A 19,038-nucleotide genomic window follows, 5' to 3' on the forward strand; every position below is an offset into this window, starting at 1 on the left:
CTATAAAACACCTAGGAAATAAGTCTTAAAAATGTGCATAATCTTTAGCAGAAAAACTATGAAATTTTATTTTGAAGGACATAAAACCGAAATGCAGGGAGGTTTCATATTCATGGATAAACAAAGGATATGAACAAGAAATTCACATAAGAGGAAAGTAGAATTATGGATAAACACATGAAAAGATGCTCAACCTCAGTGATAACCAAAGACATACAGATTAAAACAAGATACCATTTCACACCCATCAAATTGGGAAAAATTAGAATGCCTGAAAATACCAAGTGTTGGCAAAGATACAAAACAATGAAAGCTGTCATACAGTGTCAGTGAGAGATTAAATTTGCATTACTCTTTGGACAGCAATCTGGCAATATCTAAAGAAGTTGAGGATTCCCCTTCCCAGCAACCAGCTTCTCCATTGGAGGCATATGCCCTAGAGTAACTCAAGCCCGGGTGCAAACAGACATGTAGCAGTATCTGTGGGAATGTTTGCATTGTTTGTAACTGTGTGGACAAAGCTGTTAGTGTAGTTACTCTTAAATCTCACTGAACTGTCGTATCAGATGTAACGGTACATGTGCATCAAAATATCAAGTTGTACACCTTAATTATATACAATTTTTATTTGTCGATTATACTGCAACAAACATGAAAAAAATAAAAACATCTAATAGAGCAAGAAGAAAGAAAGAAGGTTCAGTGTAACAGATGTGTATGGATTGTCTTGGATTTCTCAGAGACCAGTCCATCCCAGTATATAATGAGGAACTGGACCATCAAAGCATTCTTATAGACAAGCAGTATCCTGTTAGAAAATAAATGTAGACAACGGCCCAATTCCCAATTGCAATAAAAAATATAAAAATACCCAAAAATAAATACAGAATTTTACTGAGAGACATACAAAACAACTTGATTAAATAGAGCCAGATGCCAAAAAGTGAGTAAGAAGATTCAATATCATGTAGATGGACTTTTTCTCTTACTAACCCATACCTATGATGTTAATCAGTCAGAATTACACAAGTTGTTTGGGGGTTTTTCTTGGCAGGAGGAACAGGAGGTGTTTTTTATTTTTTAATTTAAGGATGTTCATCTTCAGTTTATCTAGCAAAATAAACAAGGGAGAATAAAATTTTTAAGTTAAAAGAAGGACAAATGAGAGAGGACTTTCCCTATTAAATATTTAAGTATATTATAAAGCTATGATAACTAAAATGGTGTGGGTCATGCACAGGAAAAGACAAATAGGTAGCAAATAGAAATAGAATAGAATAGAGAGTTGACAAACAAAACCAAATGTATATAATGTGATATATATGTGATAAAGGTGAATTTAAAATTGGTGGTGGATGGAATATTTATAGCATTTGGTTAAATGGCTAATCAATCAAGGAGAAAAAAGTAGACTCTTATCTCCTATCATATGCCTAAATAAATTCCAGGTGGACTTAAAGACAAAAGTACTAGAAGAAAACGTTGGTTTATTTAATTATCATACTTTTATTGAATGCCTCTTATCTGCCTGGGCACACATTCTGGACAATGATGTGTGAGTAAGTATAGTGTGGGTTGGTTTAATTTTATGATGAAAATTCCTTAAGTTATTTAAATGCCGTTGGGGAAAAATATTTAATGCTTCAAAAAATATGCACATTATATTAAGTGAAAGATCAGGTTACGATATAGTATTTATAGTTGGATCTTGTTTTTATATAAAAAAATAAAGAAATAAATATATATAAGGAAAAGCATGCATAGAACAAAGCCTGGAAAGATAGTCACCAAAATGTTGTGAGTGCTGAAAGTTGTTTTTATCTTCTGTGTGCTCTTCTGTTTTATAAGTTTTCTGCAATGAATATTTTATCATAATGACACATTATGAACATTTTTGTCCTTAATGAGTTAGAATGAATTATGCTTGGAAATTAAGGAAATAATCCTGTTCCCATTATACTTTTATTAATTAACAACAATCTCTTGACATCATCATATATCCAATGAATGTTCAAGTTTCCAATTATCTTATAAATGTTCTAATATTTTCTTAAATTTACAGTTTTTTGAATCAGGGTCCAGATAAGGCCCATACATTGAATTGGTTGTCTCGTATGGTTTTTAATCAATAGGTTTCTGCCTCCATCTTTTTTTTTTCCTCCATCCCTTGTAATTTATTTGTGGAGGAAATCAGGTAACTTGCCCAGTGGAATTTTTCATATTCTGGGTTTTGCCAAACATATTCCCAGAGTATCATTTCATATATCCCTCCATCCTCTATATTTCCTATAAGTTAAAATTGGATCCAGTGACTTGATAAAATTCAGGCTTGATTTTTTTTTCTTTTTTTTTTCATTCTTTTTTTTTTTTTTTAACAAAATGACTCTGTAAGTAGTGGTGTTCATGATATCTGGTTGTTTCTCTTATGTTTCTCCTATTGTGATGTCAGCAAGTGTTGATGATTAATGCCTTGATCAGTTCATTTCAATATGCGTTCATGGGTACAAATATTTTTATTTAGCAACTTGGATGCCCCAGTGGGCTAAACTCTTTGAACTGGTGTCATCTCTCTGTCTGTTGGAAGTCCAGAATTCTCTCAATCCATCAGTGATGTGGTACATGGAATCTGGAAACAGACTTGAGGCTCCCAGGGGCCTGAGCAAGTCTCTGTAATATACGGCACTGTTAGCTTGAAGGATGGCTTCTTTTAGAAAGCTTTGCTTCATAAATAGTAGAATGGAAATATTGTTCCAATTTGCTGACAGCTGGCACCACATCGTGCGCCATGCACAAATATTCATCACCCACCCATAGATCCCATCTTTGATATTTACCAGAGCACTAGGGGGGTCCTTCACTCAATCACAACTTCTGTTGTTATTTGTACAATTATCTGGAAAGGAGCAGCAACCTCAGAACCTGGGGAGCCAGTTCATTATTCTGATGATTGTTGTCTCTGCTAGTGCTCAGAAGTTCAGGGGACAGATGGGCGTCGGGGAAGCCAGATGCCTGCACGATTCCACCCCTGGCAAGCCCAGCAGGCCCTTGCTGGAGCCCTCATTTTAGGAGGGAAGGGGTAGAGGCTGAGCTTGGGGAAAGGAAAGGCACCATGACACGCTGGTCATTTTTACTCTGTGCTGCTGGATCCCGGGGGCCATGTCTAGAAGAGTAGTCAAGACAGGCCACTGCCACAGTGGGGTGGAGTTAGGCAGAAGGACAGTTGTCTCATCTGGAAGGACAGGACTGTTTAGCAATGCAGAGCTGTCGAATGCTTTCAGTATGCCTGTCCGCAGAGACAGATGGCTTGGGCCTTCAGGCGGCCCCATCCTGGCCTCCCCGGGCTGCTGAAGAGTATGCTGGTGCCATCTGGGGGTTGGAGGACAGAGCAGAGCTCCACTGGAAAGGTTAGAACAACAAGCAGTTCCTAGAGACTGGATTCACACTGAGATGGGCTGGGCACAGAATGGCACCGAGTAGAGACAGGAGGGGCTGATCACTCTCTCTGTTGCTGGCTCCCTGTGCCATCTTCCCTGCGTCTGATGCTCACGGCCCCTCCAGCAGTCGGCATTGGTGCTAAAGTCTGGGAGTGTAGGCTACGGGATGAAAAGCTGTTGTTCAAAATAAGGCCATGCTGACATCGGGTTGGGGGTCTCTCGTACATCCAGGTCTACGACGGCAACAACAACTCCGCCCGTTTGCTGGGGGTGTTCAGCCGTTCGGAGATGATGGGGGTGACTTTGAACAGCACATCCAGCAGTCTGTGGCTTGATTTCATCACTGACGCTGAGAACACCAGCAAGGGCTTTGAGCTGCAATTTTCCAGTAAGTCCTTCTTGAGTCAGAGTGGACGATGAAGTCAAGCTTTCCCTGGTCCCCCAAACAGGGAGGTCAGGCTCCGGGATGTCACCCCTCATTTAAGAGGTTCGGTTTTCTCTGACTGGTGCATGCTGAGTGGACTGTTTCCTCTGAGACCTTGTGTCTGTGCTCTGGGTAAGCAGCCACTTGGTATCCGCTCTAAGGTTTACATCTGTGGTTAACTGAGAGTCACGCATACCTGTTACTCACTAATAATTCCAAAATATAAACACTGAGGCTTTTAACTAAAGCAACCAAACAAAGCCTTTCCTAATCACAGCATTTATAAAATAAGGTTCGGCTACAGCCAGATGTAAAACATGCAAACGCTAATGTGTAATTATGTTCTTTTGCACTACTCCCTAAAGACTTCAGTCTTGATTCTTTCCCTTTTTCATGGTTTTAGTTTGACTTTTACTCCCAAGATTTCAAAAACGGAAAGCACCCAGATTTGTGCACAGCCCCGGGGTACTTGGGATTACATCTCCACACCTGGGCTTCATGGCCCTTGTGTTCATTGAGCTCCTGTACTTGCCCAGGAGATGCCAAGAAATGTGCTTTTCTAGGTTATTTTAAAATCCAATGAGTATCCATCAGCTGATAAATGGCTAAACAAAATGTGATGTACCCATCTGTACAATGGAATGTTATTCAGCTGTCAAAAAGGAATGAAGCGCTGATCCATGCAACACCATGGATGAGCCTTGAAAACACTGCTGAGTGAAGGAAGCCAGTCACAAAGGCCACGTGTTATATGATCTATTTATATGAACTGTCTGGAGTAGGCACATCCATAGAGACAGAGAGGAAATTTTGGTGGCCAAGGGCAAGGGGGGGTGTGTATAGGGTTTCTCTAGAAGTGATGAAAAGACCCTAAGGTTGATTGTGAAGATAGTTGCACACCTCTGCGAATATACCAGAAGACAGTGCATCAGACACTTCAGATGGGCGAGTGCTCGGTATGTGAATGCTGTCTCAATAAAGCTGTTAGAAAACCAGTGAATCCACCCAAGATTCCTCTTGCCTGGGCTCTAGGCCATCTGGCCTAAGCGTCTGTGCCTGGTACAGCAGGCCCATCAGGGGAAGAGGATTGAATAAAGTGGCATGCGAGTTCCATCTCCATCGTCTGAGAATGTGTGACTTTGGAACCATTTATCGAACCAGACAGTGTTCTCGGTCATTACCCCTCCCTACAAGACCGCTGTGGATAAGAAACGTGAAGCGCCCTATAGCAGGTGCTCTGTGGAGACGTTCTGCATAAGCCTTCTCTAGCCTTTCTCAATAGACTGTATTTAAACAGGACGTAATTGAACTTTGAAACATGCATTTGAAGTGACGTTTCCCTATTACACGATCCCATCAGAATGTCTCAGCGAGCCAAATGGAGAGAGCAGCCCTGCTAACAAAATGCTCTGGGGGTCAAACAAAGGAAATAGAAAACCCAGACCCTGTGTCTGAAAACTATTAAAAGCTGTCCTGGGAGAAAGAGCTGAAGCCATTTCCATGCCGCAGCCGGGAGCGAATCCTGCACGCTGCACCTCTCCTGAGCACAGCCGTGTGGGGCCCCCCGAGCAGTGAGACCGGCGGAAGCCAGGGGCACGTGCCTGGTGGCTTCCGTGAGGACATGGGCTTCACACTGAGGGAGGAAAGGGCGTGTGGCTTCTGCCACGCCGGGTCTTGCTTACCCTCTCTCTCCTCTCTTCGGCAGGTTTTGAACTCATCAAGTGTGAGGATCCAGGAACTCCCCAGTTTGGCTACAAGGTTCAGGACGGAGGCCATTTTGCAGGAAGCTCTGTGTCCTTCAGCTGTGACCCTGGATACAGCCTGCGGGGCAGTGAGGAGCTGCTGTGTCTGAGTGGGGAGCGCAGGACCTGGGACCGGCCTCTCCCCACCTGTGTTGGTAGGAGGCCTCTTGCTCTTCGAGTGACCACTCGGGCCCGCCCCCCAAGTCCCAGGCTCCCAGCTCTGGTCTCGAGAAGGCTCTCCCATTGGACCCCATGCTCCAGCGCCTTGGGCTGCCTAACTGGACTGAGCGCCGCTGTTCACAGGAGCCAACCCTCGCCCTGCCCCCCTTCTCCGTTCCCTCACTTTCACACCTCATTACGCCCCTGCAGCAGCACACTCAGGCAGGGGGCTTGCCGCTGTCACATGTTGAGCCAAGTGGGACCACAGCCAAGTCATGCCCCAGAATTGTAATGCTGGTGACAGAGAAGAGGGAGGAGCGTCAGGTAGGAAGAGGTGGAGCATTTGCCTGGGTTCCAAAGGTTCTTGCAGCACCCAGACTCAAACAAGCCTCCGACTCCCTCTGGGCCTCAGTTTCCCCATAGGCAAAATGGGGTTTATGCCCCCTTTTCTGGGGGAAGTTGGAAGAAAGAGTAAGATAATGAGCTAGCATCTATCTCATTCTTGAGAAAGAATATAATAATGAACCAGCACCTTCTTAAGCCTGCGGTGCTTCCAGAATGTCAGCAGAGGCTCTCTCTAAGCTTCCTCCATGTGTCATAGGATGAGAGAAGCCTGGTCGAAGGCAGGAGTATGAAGTAGGCAGAGCCTGTCATTCCGTCGGTCTGGCCTTTTCCTCTCTCACCACCCACCTCACTGCATCTCTTACCCTCCCTGCTGATCAAGATTCCCACCACCCTGCTTTGTCCTGCTTCCCCACCGCCAAACACCAGGCCTTTCCCTCCGTCCCCTTCCCTGGTGCCACAACCTCAGCATGTTTGCTGTACAGCACCGGCTAATCTTGTAAGAACAAAACATCCACTGGGAAAACATTTAAGTACCTACCAAGCGCCACACACCAGAATTGGTGCAGTTATATGTTTGGGTATGTGCAGAGGCAGAGAAATACAAAAAAGGAAGAATAAAGCATTTTCCCCTGCCCTTGGGGAGCCTATAGCCTAGCAAGGCAAATAGACACATAAACAGATAATTATAATACAAGATAAGCACCATGCAAAGACTTATGGGCAAAGTGTTGGGGAAATATGAGGAAAGGAAGGGTAAGAATTTACCAGCAGGAGGGGAGGATGGGGGCTGGGCTTCTAGCCTGAGCATGTGTGAGGGCTGGAGGGGTGAACCAGCATGGTGGGCAGTGGTAATGGCCAATATTCTTTTCCCCTAGACAGCTCCATGTTAACAGGATCTTCAACACTGTTACAGAACAGAGGGCCTGAAGGAGAGGATTTTAAGCCTGACAGTGGGCAAACCAGCATGGCGACCTCTAAGTAGCCTATAGAGACTTCCCCACCCTCTGAGCTTAAGATCGGCTCAGTCTGCAGGCATGCCCCATCCCTTTCTCCCTGCATCCCTGTTTTTATCCCCTGCTTTCATTCATGTGCCAGGCCCTATGCTGGGCACTAGGAACCCTGACAAGGGCAGATCCCAGGCCAGCAAGGGGGACGCACGCGTGAACAGACGGCAGTGTAATACCACAGGCAAGCTAGAGCAAGTGAAATAGGAAGGAGATGATTCACGTTACAAGACAGTCACCTCCTTTGCAGGAAGGATTCACTGTGAGGTTCTTTTGAATATCAAATGTGCCAGTTGGGCTGAACTTAGCGGATCCACTCAAGCAGTGCTAAGGGTACTTATATTTTGAACCTTGGGGGTTTTCCCCAGAGACTCCCTCAGGCCCCACATTGAGGAGTGAAGCTGTGAATCTGGGGTGGCAGGTGTATATTTTTACATATGTCATGTTGTGGTAGACTTTATCACAGTCTAGCAGGAATGACCACTGTACTTTAAAATAACCCAAGGCTTTCTTCATTGATGAGTGGACGCTGCAGCCCAATTGAAGCAGCCAAGACTCTAAGGATGGGAAGAAGGGCAAAGAGCAGAAAGAGTAGAGTCTTCTGGTCTTATCAATGCATCTGCACCTTGCTGGCCTCTGGGCTTCTCCCACCCACATGCCAGCCCCTAGATGTTAGGTCCAGGAGGAAAGGAACAGTAGTGTCTGTAAGGAAGAGCCCACCCCCGCCATGCTGCCTCCAAACACTCACCTTTAGGGAAGCAGGAGGGGCTTCTCCATCTGGAATATGGAAGAAAGCTCTAGCCAAGGGCACGGATAATGTTCTGCCACCTCTCCACTACCACCATTATTTGTGGGGCCAGATAGGCTTCCTTCTCCCGGCTCACGGCCCGTCCTCTTGCCCACACCCACTCTTCAACGTGGCCCATTCAGCCCTGAGTCCTTCAAGCACCTCCTCTCCCAAAAGCACACTGAGGGGACTCGTGACAAGGCGGGAGCAAAGGATCTGGTCTCAGGAGAGTGCCTCCTTCCTAACCCTGCCATAGTGCTCCCCTGTGAAGCCATGGGGCTCTTGAGATGCCTAACGAAGGTGAAGGCCAATCTTCTACCTGTGACCTCGATCCCGTCTTCTTCAGTTTCTTCTAAGGATTTTGCTCAATCATCCCCTTTCCTAAAAAACTCCACAATAAATTTCCTGCTCTTCATTTTCACTCATGCTCCCTTGACTCAGACCCTCATAGTAATTTTCCTGGGAAGCAGTAAGTGTCACTTATTCATCTGATCCTCCATGTATCTCCCCATTCAGTAAACACTTACTAAAATGTCTGTGACGTGCCAGGCACTACAGCAGCACTGGGTGTGCAAATAGGAGTAGGACGAGGTCCCTGCTACCAAGGCGTTTGGAGTCTTGTGAAGGAGACTGACATGACTGTCACACGGTACACGTGTTGTGATAAAAACCTGCTCATGTTATAACAGAGACACAAGGGAGGACAGCGGCAACTCTACCTGGGCGGGGAGAGGCCATGAAAGGGAAGATGTTTTCAGGCTGTCAGTCCATGTGGACATGAAGAGGCCTCGTGTTCCTGGCTCATAGCATTCATGAGGCTTGACTGGACTGAGGGCTGTCAGGAAGGGGCCCAAGAGGCCAAAGGGAGCCCCTCTGGGGCTTGGACTTCATTCCAGGAAGGAAGGTTTGAAGCAAGCAGTGACCCAGTCAGTTTGCATTCTAGAAAGATCCATCTCGTGGCACTGCTGGGGAGAGAGTGGGCAGCTGTGCCGCCCTAGAGATGGCCAGGGCCTAGGCCAAGACTCTAGCAATGGGGCCGAGGGGCATCGATATAACAGACGCCCCAGAGGTTCAGGGTCTGGGTCTCGGAGGCAGATCAGACATGGGGAGGAAGAAGGCCAGAGGATCAGCAGCTTCTGACCTGGGTGACTAGGTGCTCCAATGGGGCGTGTAGACCTCTGCACTGTTCCCCTGCCTCCAGTTCCTCCTTTTCCATCCCTCCGTGCCCTTCAGGCTGCTCCCAGAGCATGTAAAGTTCACTAGCATATAAGGTGACCAGTTCTTCCCCAACAGAGTACATAGACACTAGCCTCATGCACGGCGCCCTTGGACGTCCGATGCTGCGCCAGCTTCACAGCCCTGTCTCCCACCCCCGTCTCCTCCCCTGGCCCCCGTCCACCACGCTGTTGCCCACCGCCAGGACATCTGCCCTTTCCCCTCTCTCCTGCTGTGCCCCCTACACCACCCCTACCACCCAGCCAGCCCGATCCACTCCTGCTCCTCCTTCACGACTCCCCTACCCCGTGTGAGGGGAAGTAGTCACTTCTCCTCTGAGCTGTCACCTACCACCAGTGCGCCTCTGTTGGGACCCGCGGTGGCTGTCTCCTTCTCTAAACCGTTAGCTCTCGGGAGGAAGGATGCAGTGTCTTGCTTGCCTCCGCATTCCTGGCACCCCATACAGGCCCTGTGGCTGAAGACACAGGTTCAAGTGTCTGCACATGGCCAGGGAGGCTTCAAGGAGTTTGGGCACGGAGTAGGCTGTCAGCCATCCACCCAGGGACCTTTGTAAAAATGGCTTTATTGAGATACAATTCACGTCCCTTACACTTCACCCCTTTAAAATGTACAATTCAGGGCTTTTTGGTCTATTCCCAGGGCTTTGCAACTGTCACCACGTGGGATTTTTGAACATCTTGTCCACCCAAAAGAAGCCCTGCACCCATTAGCAATCCCTCCCACCTGCCCACTCCCTCCAGGCCCTGGCTACCTCCACTGTACTTTCTGTCTCTATAGATTGTTCTGGCCTAGACATTTTATATAAACCGAATCATATAATACGTGGCCTTTTGAGTCTGACTTCTTTAACTTAGCATCATGTTTTCAAGTCCATTCCTGTTGTAGCAGGTACAAGTCCTTCACCCTTTTTTATGATCAAATACTATTCCGTTGTATGGATTACACCATATTTGTCTACCCATCCATCGGCTGATGGACATTGGGTTGTTTCCATCTTTGGGCTATTATGCATCATACTGCTGTGAGCATTTTTGTGTGAACGTATGCTTTCATTCTCCTGGGTCTGTGCTGCTCGTGGAAGTGCAGGGTCCTATGGTGACTACGTGCAACATTTTGAGGAACTATGAACCCGTTTCCCAAAGCAGCTGCCCCCTGTTGCCTTCCTACCAGCACATGTGTACGGGTCCCAGTTTCTCCACATCCTCACCGACTTTCCTGTCTGGCTTTTTGACTGCAGCCATCCTTGTGGACATGAGGCGTGTCTCACTGTGGTTTTCATTTGCATTTCCCTGATGACTAATGACGTTGAGCAGCTTTTCATGTGCTCGCTGGCCATTTGCATACCTTCTTTGAAGAAATGTCTGTTCAGATGCTTTGCCCATTGTTTAATTGGGCTGTTTACCTTTTCATTGTTAAGTTGTAGGGGTTCTTTGTAGATTGTGGATACAGGTTCCATCTGGGGGCCTTTCTGTGTGCTGTGCTCAGTTACCTGAAGGGAACAAGAAGGGCTTGGGCACACTGACAAGAGGAGCCACTGAGTCACCACTGGCCATGCAGGCCACCCCATAAAGCTCACTTTTTTGGGATTTCTTTCAGCTGAGTGTGGAGGGACAGTGAAAGGAGAAGTGTCGGGGCAGGTGCTATCACCCGGGTATCCGGCTCCCTATGAACACAATCTCAACTGCATCTGGACCATCGAGGCTGATGCTGGTTGCACCATCGGGTAAGTGTCACGGCTGACAAAGTCACTGCTTGCTGGCCATTCGGGTGAGTCGTCACCAGCATCATCGCCAGGCCACTCAGCCAGTGGCTGGCCCTGCCCACTTCACCTGGAGGCCCTTGTGATCAGCAGCGGTCGCTGTGACCCCAGGCTCGGGCTGGGGCCCAAGGAAAACTGGAGAGGCCAGTCTGGGCCTCACAGGGCTGCTGTCCAGGTTCAGACAACTCTGGCCTCGGTAGCACAGTCACGGCAGAGTAGCTGAGGGCAGAGCTGGAGGTCATACAGACCCCAGCAGGAATCCCAGCCCTGCCACCTGCTGTTTGCAAGACTTCGGGCACAGCCCTTATTTGCTATTACAGTAGCAGCGTCTTGGGGGAAAGCACTAAATGGGACAGCAACGCGCCCAGCATCGTACTGGGAACATAGTAAATTCCTAGGAACGCTTCTGTGGTTATTTCTCGAACAGTAGTGTCAGCTCAGAGCGGTATGATCCCAGATTGTTTCCTGTTCTCAGGCTGAGTGTCCTCATCTGTAAAGTGAGGGCAAAAATGCTGGTGTTTGAGGGTTGCAGAGGGAGTAATTACGAAAGCCCAGCAGTGTCTGATACTTCATACACACTCCCTCAAAATATAACTTCCTTTCCATACTAGCATCTGACCAGCAGGATTTATTTCCGAGGGTTCCAGAAAGTCAGAGAAGAAAGGAACGTCACCATTTACCCAGCACAGGGCCTGGCACATCTATCCTCTTATCAGTTCTTCACTAATAGTAAGTTCTAATAATAAATAGACATTACTCTTGGTCCCATTTTATAGATGAGAACACTGAGATCCCAAGGGAATGCATAGTGTGTCTCAGTTCGCACAGTGAGTCCCACAGAAAGCTGGACTGTGAACCCAGGTTTTTCTGAATCTTCGCACTATTCACACTGCTGGCAAAGCTGGGCCTTGCTTGAGCTGTGGTTCAGAAGAGCTGTGAGGAAAGGAGCAGGTTGGGGTGGCAGGATGAGCAGAGGTCTGGAAGGAGGATCAAAAAGGCAATTGGAGAGGAGACAGAGTCTGGCTGGAGAGGGGGAGGCATGTGGACAAGGAATGAGAGGTAGAGAGGGTTGAAATATGGCATGGTCATGGAAGATCTTAAATGCCAGCAGAACAGAGGGAGCCATGGTAGGTTCTTGAGCAGGGTTGTCCCACCAGGGTCGTTTACAGTGGAGAGAACTCACGGGAATAAAACCGGTCAGAAGTCTATCACAGTGACCCAGGAATGAAATGTTGAGGATTTGCAATAGTGGGGAGCCAAGGCACGGAGAAGTGTAGCTAGAGAAGATTCTGCCCTAGAGAGTTTTCAGTTAAAGGGAATGGACGGAATGGATACCTTGCTGCAAGAGATACAGACATTTGTGGTTTTGCTGATGTACACAGACGGGTCCTTAGACTCAGTTCAATTACAATTAAAGAAATGCATTAAGTGTTTGCTATGTGCACGTTTTTGAGCCAAGCCCTGTGCAAAATGAGGTCAGCAGAGCTCTTAGGGGTTTTGCACTATTAGGGGGACAAGTCAAATATACAAATTCATCCTGCACACTGCTGCTGGAATAAGCTTCTGGAAGCACACCTGACCAGCTCACCTGCTAATTGGAAACCTTCCATGACACCCACGCTCACAGAAGCTAAACATCTTATCCTGGTTTTCAAGGCCCTCGTGACCTCAACCTACCTGCCCAACCTTATTTTCCACCCCTTCACTCCAGGGACACTCCAGCAGAGCTGAGCGACTGGTGGCTCCTGTGCATGTCCAAGCTCATGGCCTCAGTGGGGCCCTCATGGGGAATGAATGAATGAATGAAGCAGGACTCGGGTCCAAAAGGGGATCATATGACTAGTAGATCCACGATAGTCCCTCAGTAAGTGTTAAACAAGCAATGTGTGAATCAGGAGCATAACGATTCTTCCACGGTAATGTGCATGTATGCAAATCAGGAGGCTTTCCTGCTTTCCTACCTTGGAGCATCGCTCACTCATTCGTTCATTGATTCATGTAACAACCACCTGTCTGTTGAACATGTGGCGTTGTCTGGGCGAGGTGCTGGCGTCGCATACATGATTGAGACCCGGGCGCCCGGGTTGGCAAAGGGGAGACGTGTGCAGACACACAGGGAGGTGGAGGGATAGGGAGGGGCGGGGAGCGAAAGGCAGGACAGAAGACCAGAGATGCTCTCCTGACAGAGGTGACACAAGAGCTGAAGGATGGAGAGGACGTTGCCAGGTAGCCGGAGGAAGGTCGGCAGGAGGGGAAGTGACACGGTGTGGTCAGGCACAAGGCCCGGAGCATCAGCTGTGATCTAGTAGCAAGGGGCAGTGGCGGGAGGTAAAGCTGGTGGAGCGGGCTGTGGCCAGAGGGTCAAGGTCGAGGACTGGGTTTGGACCCATCCTGGCCCGAGATGCTGGGTTTGGACCCATCCTGGCAGCCTCATGGAGAATGGGGCAGCCTGGGGCAGGGAGTCCGAGGAGGAGGCTGCGCCAGATCGTAGTCGGGATGAGGAGCCGGAACCTGAGCAGCGGTAGTAGGGGTGGACAAGAAGGGAAAAATTCAGGAAACACTGAAGTGGTCACACCAGTGGTCTCACTCTTAGTAAATAGGGCAAGTGCGGCTTCTTCTGTTTCCCTGGGTTTTGTTGCGTAACACACAATGTGTAACATACACAGAAAAGTTGAAAGAACAGCACATGAGCACCTGCACACCTACCACCTAGACTCAGCCATTATGAATATTTTGCCATATTTGCATTCTCTCTTATTTCTTTTTTGCGGAATCACTCAAGAGTACATTGTGGACATCATGGTACTCCAGTCCTAAGTACTTGGGCAAGCATCTTCTCAAGCGGAGGATGTGCTCCTCCACAACAGAGTGACATTAGCATACCTGAGACAGGCAGCGATATCCCCGGAAGGAAGGTTTAAGACAAGGGCCAGAGGAGAGCAGAGGGATCTAGGAGCAGCTGACAGGAGAGCACAAGAAATGGATGATGGAATTTCTGGGCAGGGGTGAGGACCATTGTCACTTATGGGAATGGTGAGCATGGGGTGAGCCGGAAGGGAGCCAGGAGGACCTCTTCATGGCCCTCAGGAGGAGAAGATCAAGACAGGGCCACCAACTATCCTCTGCAGGGTGATGCAGCAAGGACTATAAAGTCATGGGGCCTGCTGAATGTGTGTGCGAGGCCCCCACAATGGGGAACAGCAGGCAGAAGGTGAAGGGAGCTTCCGTCCTCCCTCTGGAAGGTTCTGGCAGCCTCAGAGCCTCAAAGGAGCTGATGCCAAGGGAGCAGAAGGGGGCTTCCAGCTACACTGAGAGCAGCCGAAAGATGGAGATGAGCCACAGGACACCTTTCCCTTTCTCGCTCAGTGCCCCAGCCCAGCTGGCCTTCCCAGACAGTGTGTGTGGTGTCCACACGCACATCTGTGCTCATGCCTGGTCTCTCTCTCTCTCTCCTCTCTCTCCCTCCTTCTCCCTCCTTCCCTCCTTCCCTGTTTCTCTCTCTCCCTCTCTTCCTCCCCTTCAGTCCCCCCCACACCCCTCACTTCAATAGCCAGCAGCAAAGTTAAGGGAATTCATGATTAGACCTAATTAAGACAAACACAAAAAGCCCCGTTTGTGTTTGAGTCCTTATTCAGAGTAAGATCTATTATTTTTTTAAAGGGGGATATCTTTATAGGATGTTTCTATATTTTAAAAAAATACACTTGTTTTAAAAACTCAAAATGCAAACAATAAAGACATTTGTAGAGATCAAAAGTCCCCTTAATCTTACTCTGGTCTCCTCCACACACCCCACAGAAGATAACCCTTGAGATCTGTTTGTTCTACTTGCTCGGCAATACATAGACCAAGCAGTTGCGGTAAACATGGTTTCTAAAACAAGATCATCTCTATGCATGGCTCAGTGACTTGCTTTTGATTTACTGTTTAATCCTCTATCATCATATTATTATGTCAATATATATAGATCAGCCTCATCCTGTTTGATGGCTACAGAGGATTCTGTTGTAGGCACAACCATAATTTATTTTTCTACTCCCCTATTAATAAAGTAAATATTTTCAGTTTTTCACTCCAGTGAACATCCTTATACATGAATCTTTGAACAGTTGTCCAATTATTTCCTTAGGATATATTCTTAGAAGGCAAATTTTAATATATGACCTCAGATTTCCCTCTTGTTACTGCAGCAATTTACACATCCACCAAAAGCCTGCCTCCCCACACAGAATCACGAGCTGTTGTCAACCCTGTCAGTGTCTATCAGTTTGACGGACAAAATGATATCTAATTGTCTTTGCTGCTTCCAGTTCTTAGTATATTTTCCTTTGGGGAGTTGTTTTTTTTTTTTCCTTATAGAGTGCTCAACTGGGTTGATTTTTAGATAGTCTGTCGTTTCAGTTTAGATTTCCTTTTAACATGAGGATTTAAATTTCTTAAAAAACGTACTAATTGATTATATATATTTTGTATGATCTTTTTTGTTATTTTTACCACATTGTGCCCTTTTTACCTTTGGAATTTTTGTCTTCTTCATGTTCCATGTATATTTGAAAAAAGTGAAAAGAGCACAGGGTTTTATATATTTCTTTTCCATCAACGTATTATGCTTTTTTCCAAACAAAACACGCGATGCTTCTTTATTGCTTTCTTTCATTTTTAACTCTTGCTATTGTTAGCTGATTTGATTTAATTGGCTTTGTTTTTTCCCCTAGTTATTTGAAAATTCTCTATCCTTTTTGTTTTTTTATTCTGCCAGTGATCTTGTGTTTTCATTAATTCTGTTTTCAACAGCATTTATCTTGTTCTCCTTTATTTTGGAAATCTTGTTGTTTTCATTTTTATTTTAAGGAAACTGCTCTTTTTTTGTTTTGTTTTCGGATTGCTCTTGACAGCTTACTTTTGTTTTTTCGATGTATTATCATCTTGCATCTCCCTGAGAATACTATTTATGTTTTGTTTTACAATGTCTCCTATTTTTTCCTGCATTTACTGCATTTCGCAGTTGGGCCATTTTGTCTGATCGGTCAGCTGGATTCCTCTGAGGAGCTGCTTCTCTTTCCAAACCAGGAGGTTTGTTGTTCATTCAGGATCAAGTTGTAGCTCAGAGCTGGACTCCGGGACCAGACTGCTCACCACTCTGACCAGCTGTGCAGCTTGGGAAGATCTTGAAGCAGGTGCTCCAGGCCTCTGTTCTCTTATCTGTAAAATGGTGATTTAAGATGGTACCTACCACCTAAGGTTGCTATGAGGATAAGTGAGTTAAGGTATCAGCACTCAGAACAGTGCCTGGCATGGAATTCCCAAGTGATGAGAACTCCCTCCTGGGGCTGGGTAGGTGGTTGTTCATTTTACCCAGATGGGGCATCCCCTAAGCACAGCAGGCTATAAGTCACCCCTGAGTGTCACAGGTGGTGGGTGCCATGCTGTTGGTGGGAGCAGGTGTCAAGCAAGCTGCCCCTTGGTGTGCCAGATGGAATGAGATGTGGGAAAGCCCACAGGCCAGTCCATGAGACCATTCCCAGGGGCACAGACAGGACAAGGCTTGCAGATGCCTGTCCTCACCCCGCCCCAACCCCATCCAAGCACTGGAGGTGATCAGAGGGATCTGTGGTCAACCTCACCCCAGCAAGCCAGGCAAGAATAATCCCTGGCCAGAAGTGCCCAAGAGGGACAGTGGGGAGCTTCAGGGATCACACTCAGCCCTGGGTGGGGTTCAGGCAGGAAAATGGGCCCTTCTTGGATGTGTGTGACAAGCATAAGCTGACAGTCATATTCTGCCCTTGAACACAGGGGGCGTCTGCAGCGTTTGGCAGGCGCTTTTCGCCTGAGTGCCAAGAATGGGACAGGCTGGCCAATGAACTCTATCCAGGCCTGGCAGCTAACAGCTGGAGAGCAGTGAGCTGCACCCTCCATGTCACTCTTTCCTGTGCGGTCAGTACGTAGAACATGGAAGTTTCATCCGCTATGGATGAGACCTCTTCTCAGTTTCCAGTGTTGGCTTAGAGTTTTCCCTATTATAATGAGTGGACCAGCTCAGAGGAAAATTGGAGAGGAGAGGGAGGCAAAGCCTTCTGCTCTTGGTCCTCCCCTCTACATAATATTTATCAAACACATACAGCATATCACATTCTTGATAGGTTATTACTGTCCCCATTTTACAGATGACACCATTGAGGCCCTGGAAGGGGGACTGTCTCACAGTTACCCAGGGATGTGGGTTTCAGACCCATTCTGTCTAGCTCCAGGTTTTTCTCTCCCCTGTCTGTCATCCTGACCCCGGTTTAGTTCCATTTAACAAAACATGCATTGAACACTTCCTCTGTGTCAGAGACTGTGCAATGGGAAACACAAGAATTAGACTAAGGCCAGTCTTTGTCTTCCAGGGGCTCACATTCTACGAAGGAAATAGTCAAACAGGTCCCTCCAAGACAAAGTAGATAGTGTAAGTGAGTGCAAGCCAAGTTCAGTAATGGAGAAGAGAGAGAGAGAAGGCCTGCCTGCGGGCATCAAGGCAAACATTCCAACTGAGGGGAAAGAGAGTGAAGGCACGAACAGAGGGCAAAATGTAGGGTCTGTCCACAAAAGAGTGCTCCTTTGATGTGGCTGGGGGCTACGCAGGGGAGGCGAGGTTGCCTGGGTATAAAGGGCTCTCTGCAGGACCCTGCGTGCCAAGATGAGAACTCTAAATGGATTTCTCAGTATAATGAGGAGCCATTGGAATATTTTGAAGACAGTAACGACATTCAGTTCAATTAAAATACTTGGAGCATTTGCTCAGTGCCAGGCATTCTGCCAGGTACTGAGGGTATACATATAAATAAGAAACAGTCTTTTCCCTTGAAAATCTCAGTCTTATAGATAGACATTTTATCAGTTAGGAATGGAAGCCGAGAAACCGACTAAAGCTGGCTTCAACAGATGGAGGTTCACTTTTCTCTTGGAACAAGAATGCGAAGGTCCCATCCAGACCCAGGGCAGCCACTCAGGAGGCCAGCAGTGCCTTTCTTCTCACGCTGCTGTACTCGGGTCCTGTCCTCCCGCTTACCCCGCTGCACTGTGGCCTCAAAGAAGAGGGGAAAGGGCAGGGCGCATAGCTTTCTCCTAGCGAGGGTTTGTGTATTTATTCGGGGAGAATCACCATCCTTACAGACATCTTCCTACATTCGATTAGTCAGAACTTGCCATGTACGCCTGGCTGGGAAAGTGGGAAATCAATTCTGTTTTGCTTTTACAGTTTCAGTAGTAGAGATAGATGAGCGTTTTTGGAAATGGAGTGCAGACAGACCATCCTACAGGGTCTGCTACAGATTCTAATGTGACGTGATAAATGTGATAGTGGAAGTTATGTGCGAAACACAACCGAAGAGCATTTGCAAGGATGGTTCCTAATTCCAGGTGGCGGCGGCAGGGGGGTAGCAGGGTGTTCCGGAGAAGAGGGGCTATGCTAGCTGCATTTGAAAGCACAGTAGTAGTTCACCACGCAGGGCGGAGGTCAGGGCCTTGCAAGCATGTGGAAGGGAGGAAGGGGGGAATGTATGCAGCTGCTTCTGGAAGAACCCATTGTCTGGTGTGACTCCATGATATCTCCATTTCTAAAACAAGATCATTGGTGGCAACTAAGAGGAGAAATTGGCTGGGAAACCAGGGAAGGAGTCTAGGATAACTGAGGTTCCTGGTTATATTCGGAAGAACTGAGCCTTGTTTCTGAGTACAGATCTGGCTAGGCTGGAGAGCTGCATGTGACTGGGGCATGGGGGGGAAGGGAAAAGACACGGTCTCTTCCAGGTGTGCCTTTCCTAGAGAGATCTGGGGCCCATGGAGGCTGGAAAACTCATTCCAGAAGCTTTGATTTCTGCTCCTAATGCTCATATTTGGCTCACGGTCCTAGTTTGTTGATTTTTAACTGTAGGGATGCTTTTTAACGATTAATGCAAAGGGTGACCTGGAAGCTCCCTTCTTGGCTATTGGTCACAAAGCAGTAAGATTACTGAGAGATGGAGGCCTGCAGTTTTGATGAACCAGAGCCCCTGCCCAGTGGAGCTTGTCTTCCTGGGAGGAGCCTGGACCAGACAAAACATCTGGCTGCGCCCAAGACCCAGAGTCCCTGCCTGCAGTTTCCCATCAATCACAGGGCCACCAGCCCCC

General features: G+C 47.3%; 1 protein-coding gene across 2 annotated transcripts in view; it reads left to right on the forward strand.

Moving 5' to 3' along the window:
• CSMD2 (CUB and Sushi multiple domains 2) overlaps nucleotides 1-19,038 on the forward strand; it is a 584,478-nt gene that overhangs the window by 399,917 nt on the left and 165,523 nt on the right. For both annotated transcript variants that reach the window (XM_036065279.2, XM_036065276.2), the window contains 3 exons: nucleotides 3,666-3,822; nucleotides 5,564-5,755; nucleotides 10,728-10,854. In XM_036065279.2, coding sequence (XP_035921172.2) covers nucleotides 3,666-3,822; nucleotides 5,564-5,755; nucleotides 10,728-10,854 — 476 coding nt within the window. The remainder of the gene's footprint in view (nucleotides 1-3,665; nucleotides 3,823-5,563; nucleotides 5,756-10,727; nucleotides 10,855-19,038) is intronic.

This window comes from Halichoerus grypus, chromosome 5, assembly GCF_964656455.1.
Source record: "Halichoerus grypus chromosome 5, mHalGry1.hap1.1, whole genome shotgun sequence".
NCBI lineage: Eukaryota > Metazoa > Chordata > Mammalia > Carnivora > Phocidae > Halichoerus > Halichoerus grypus.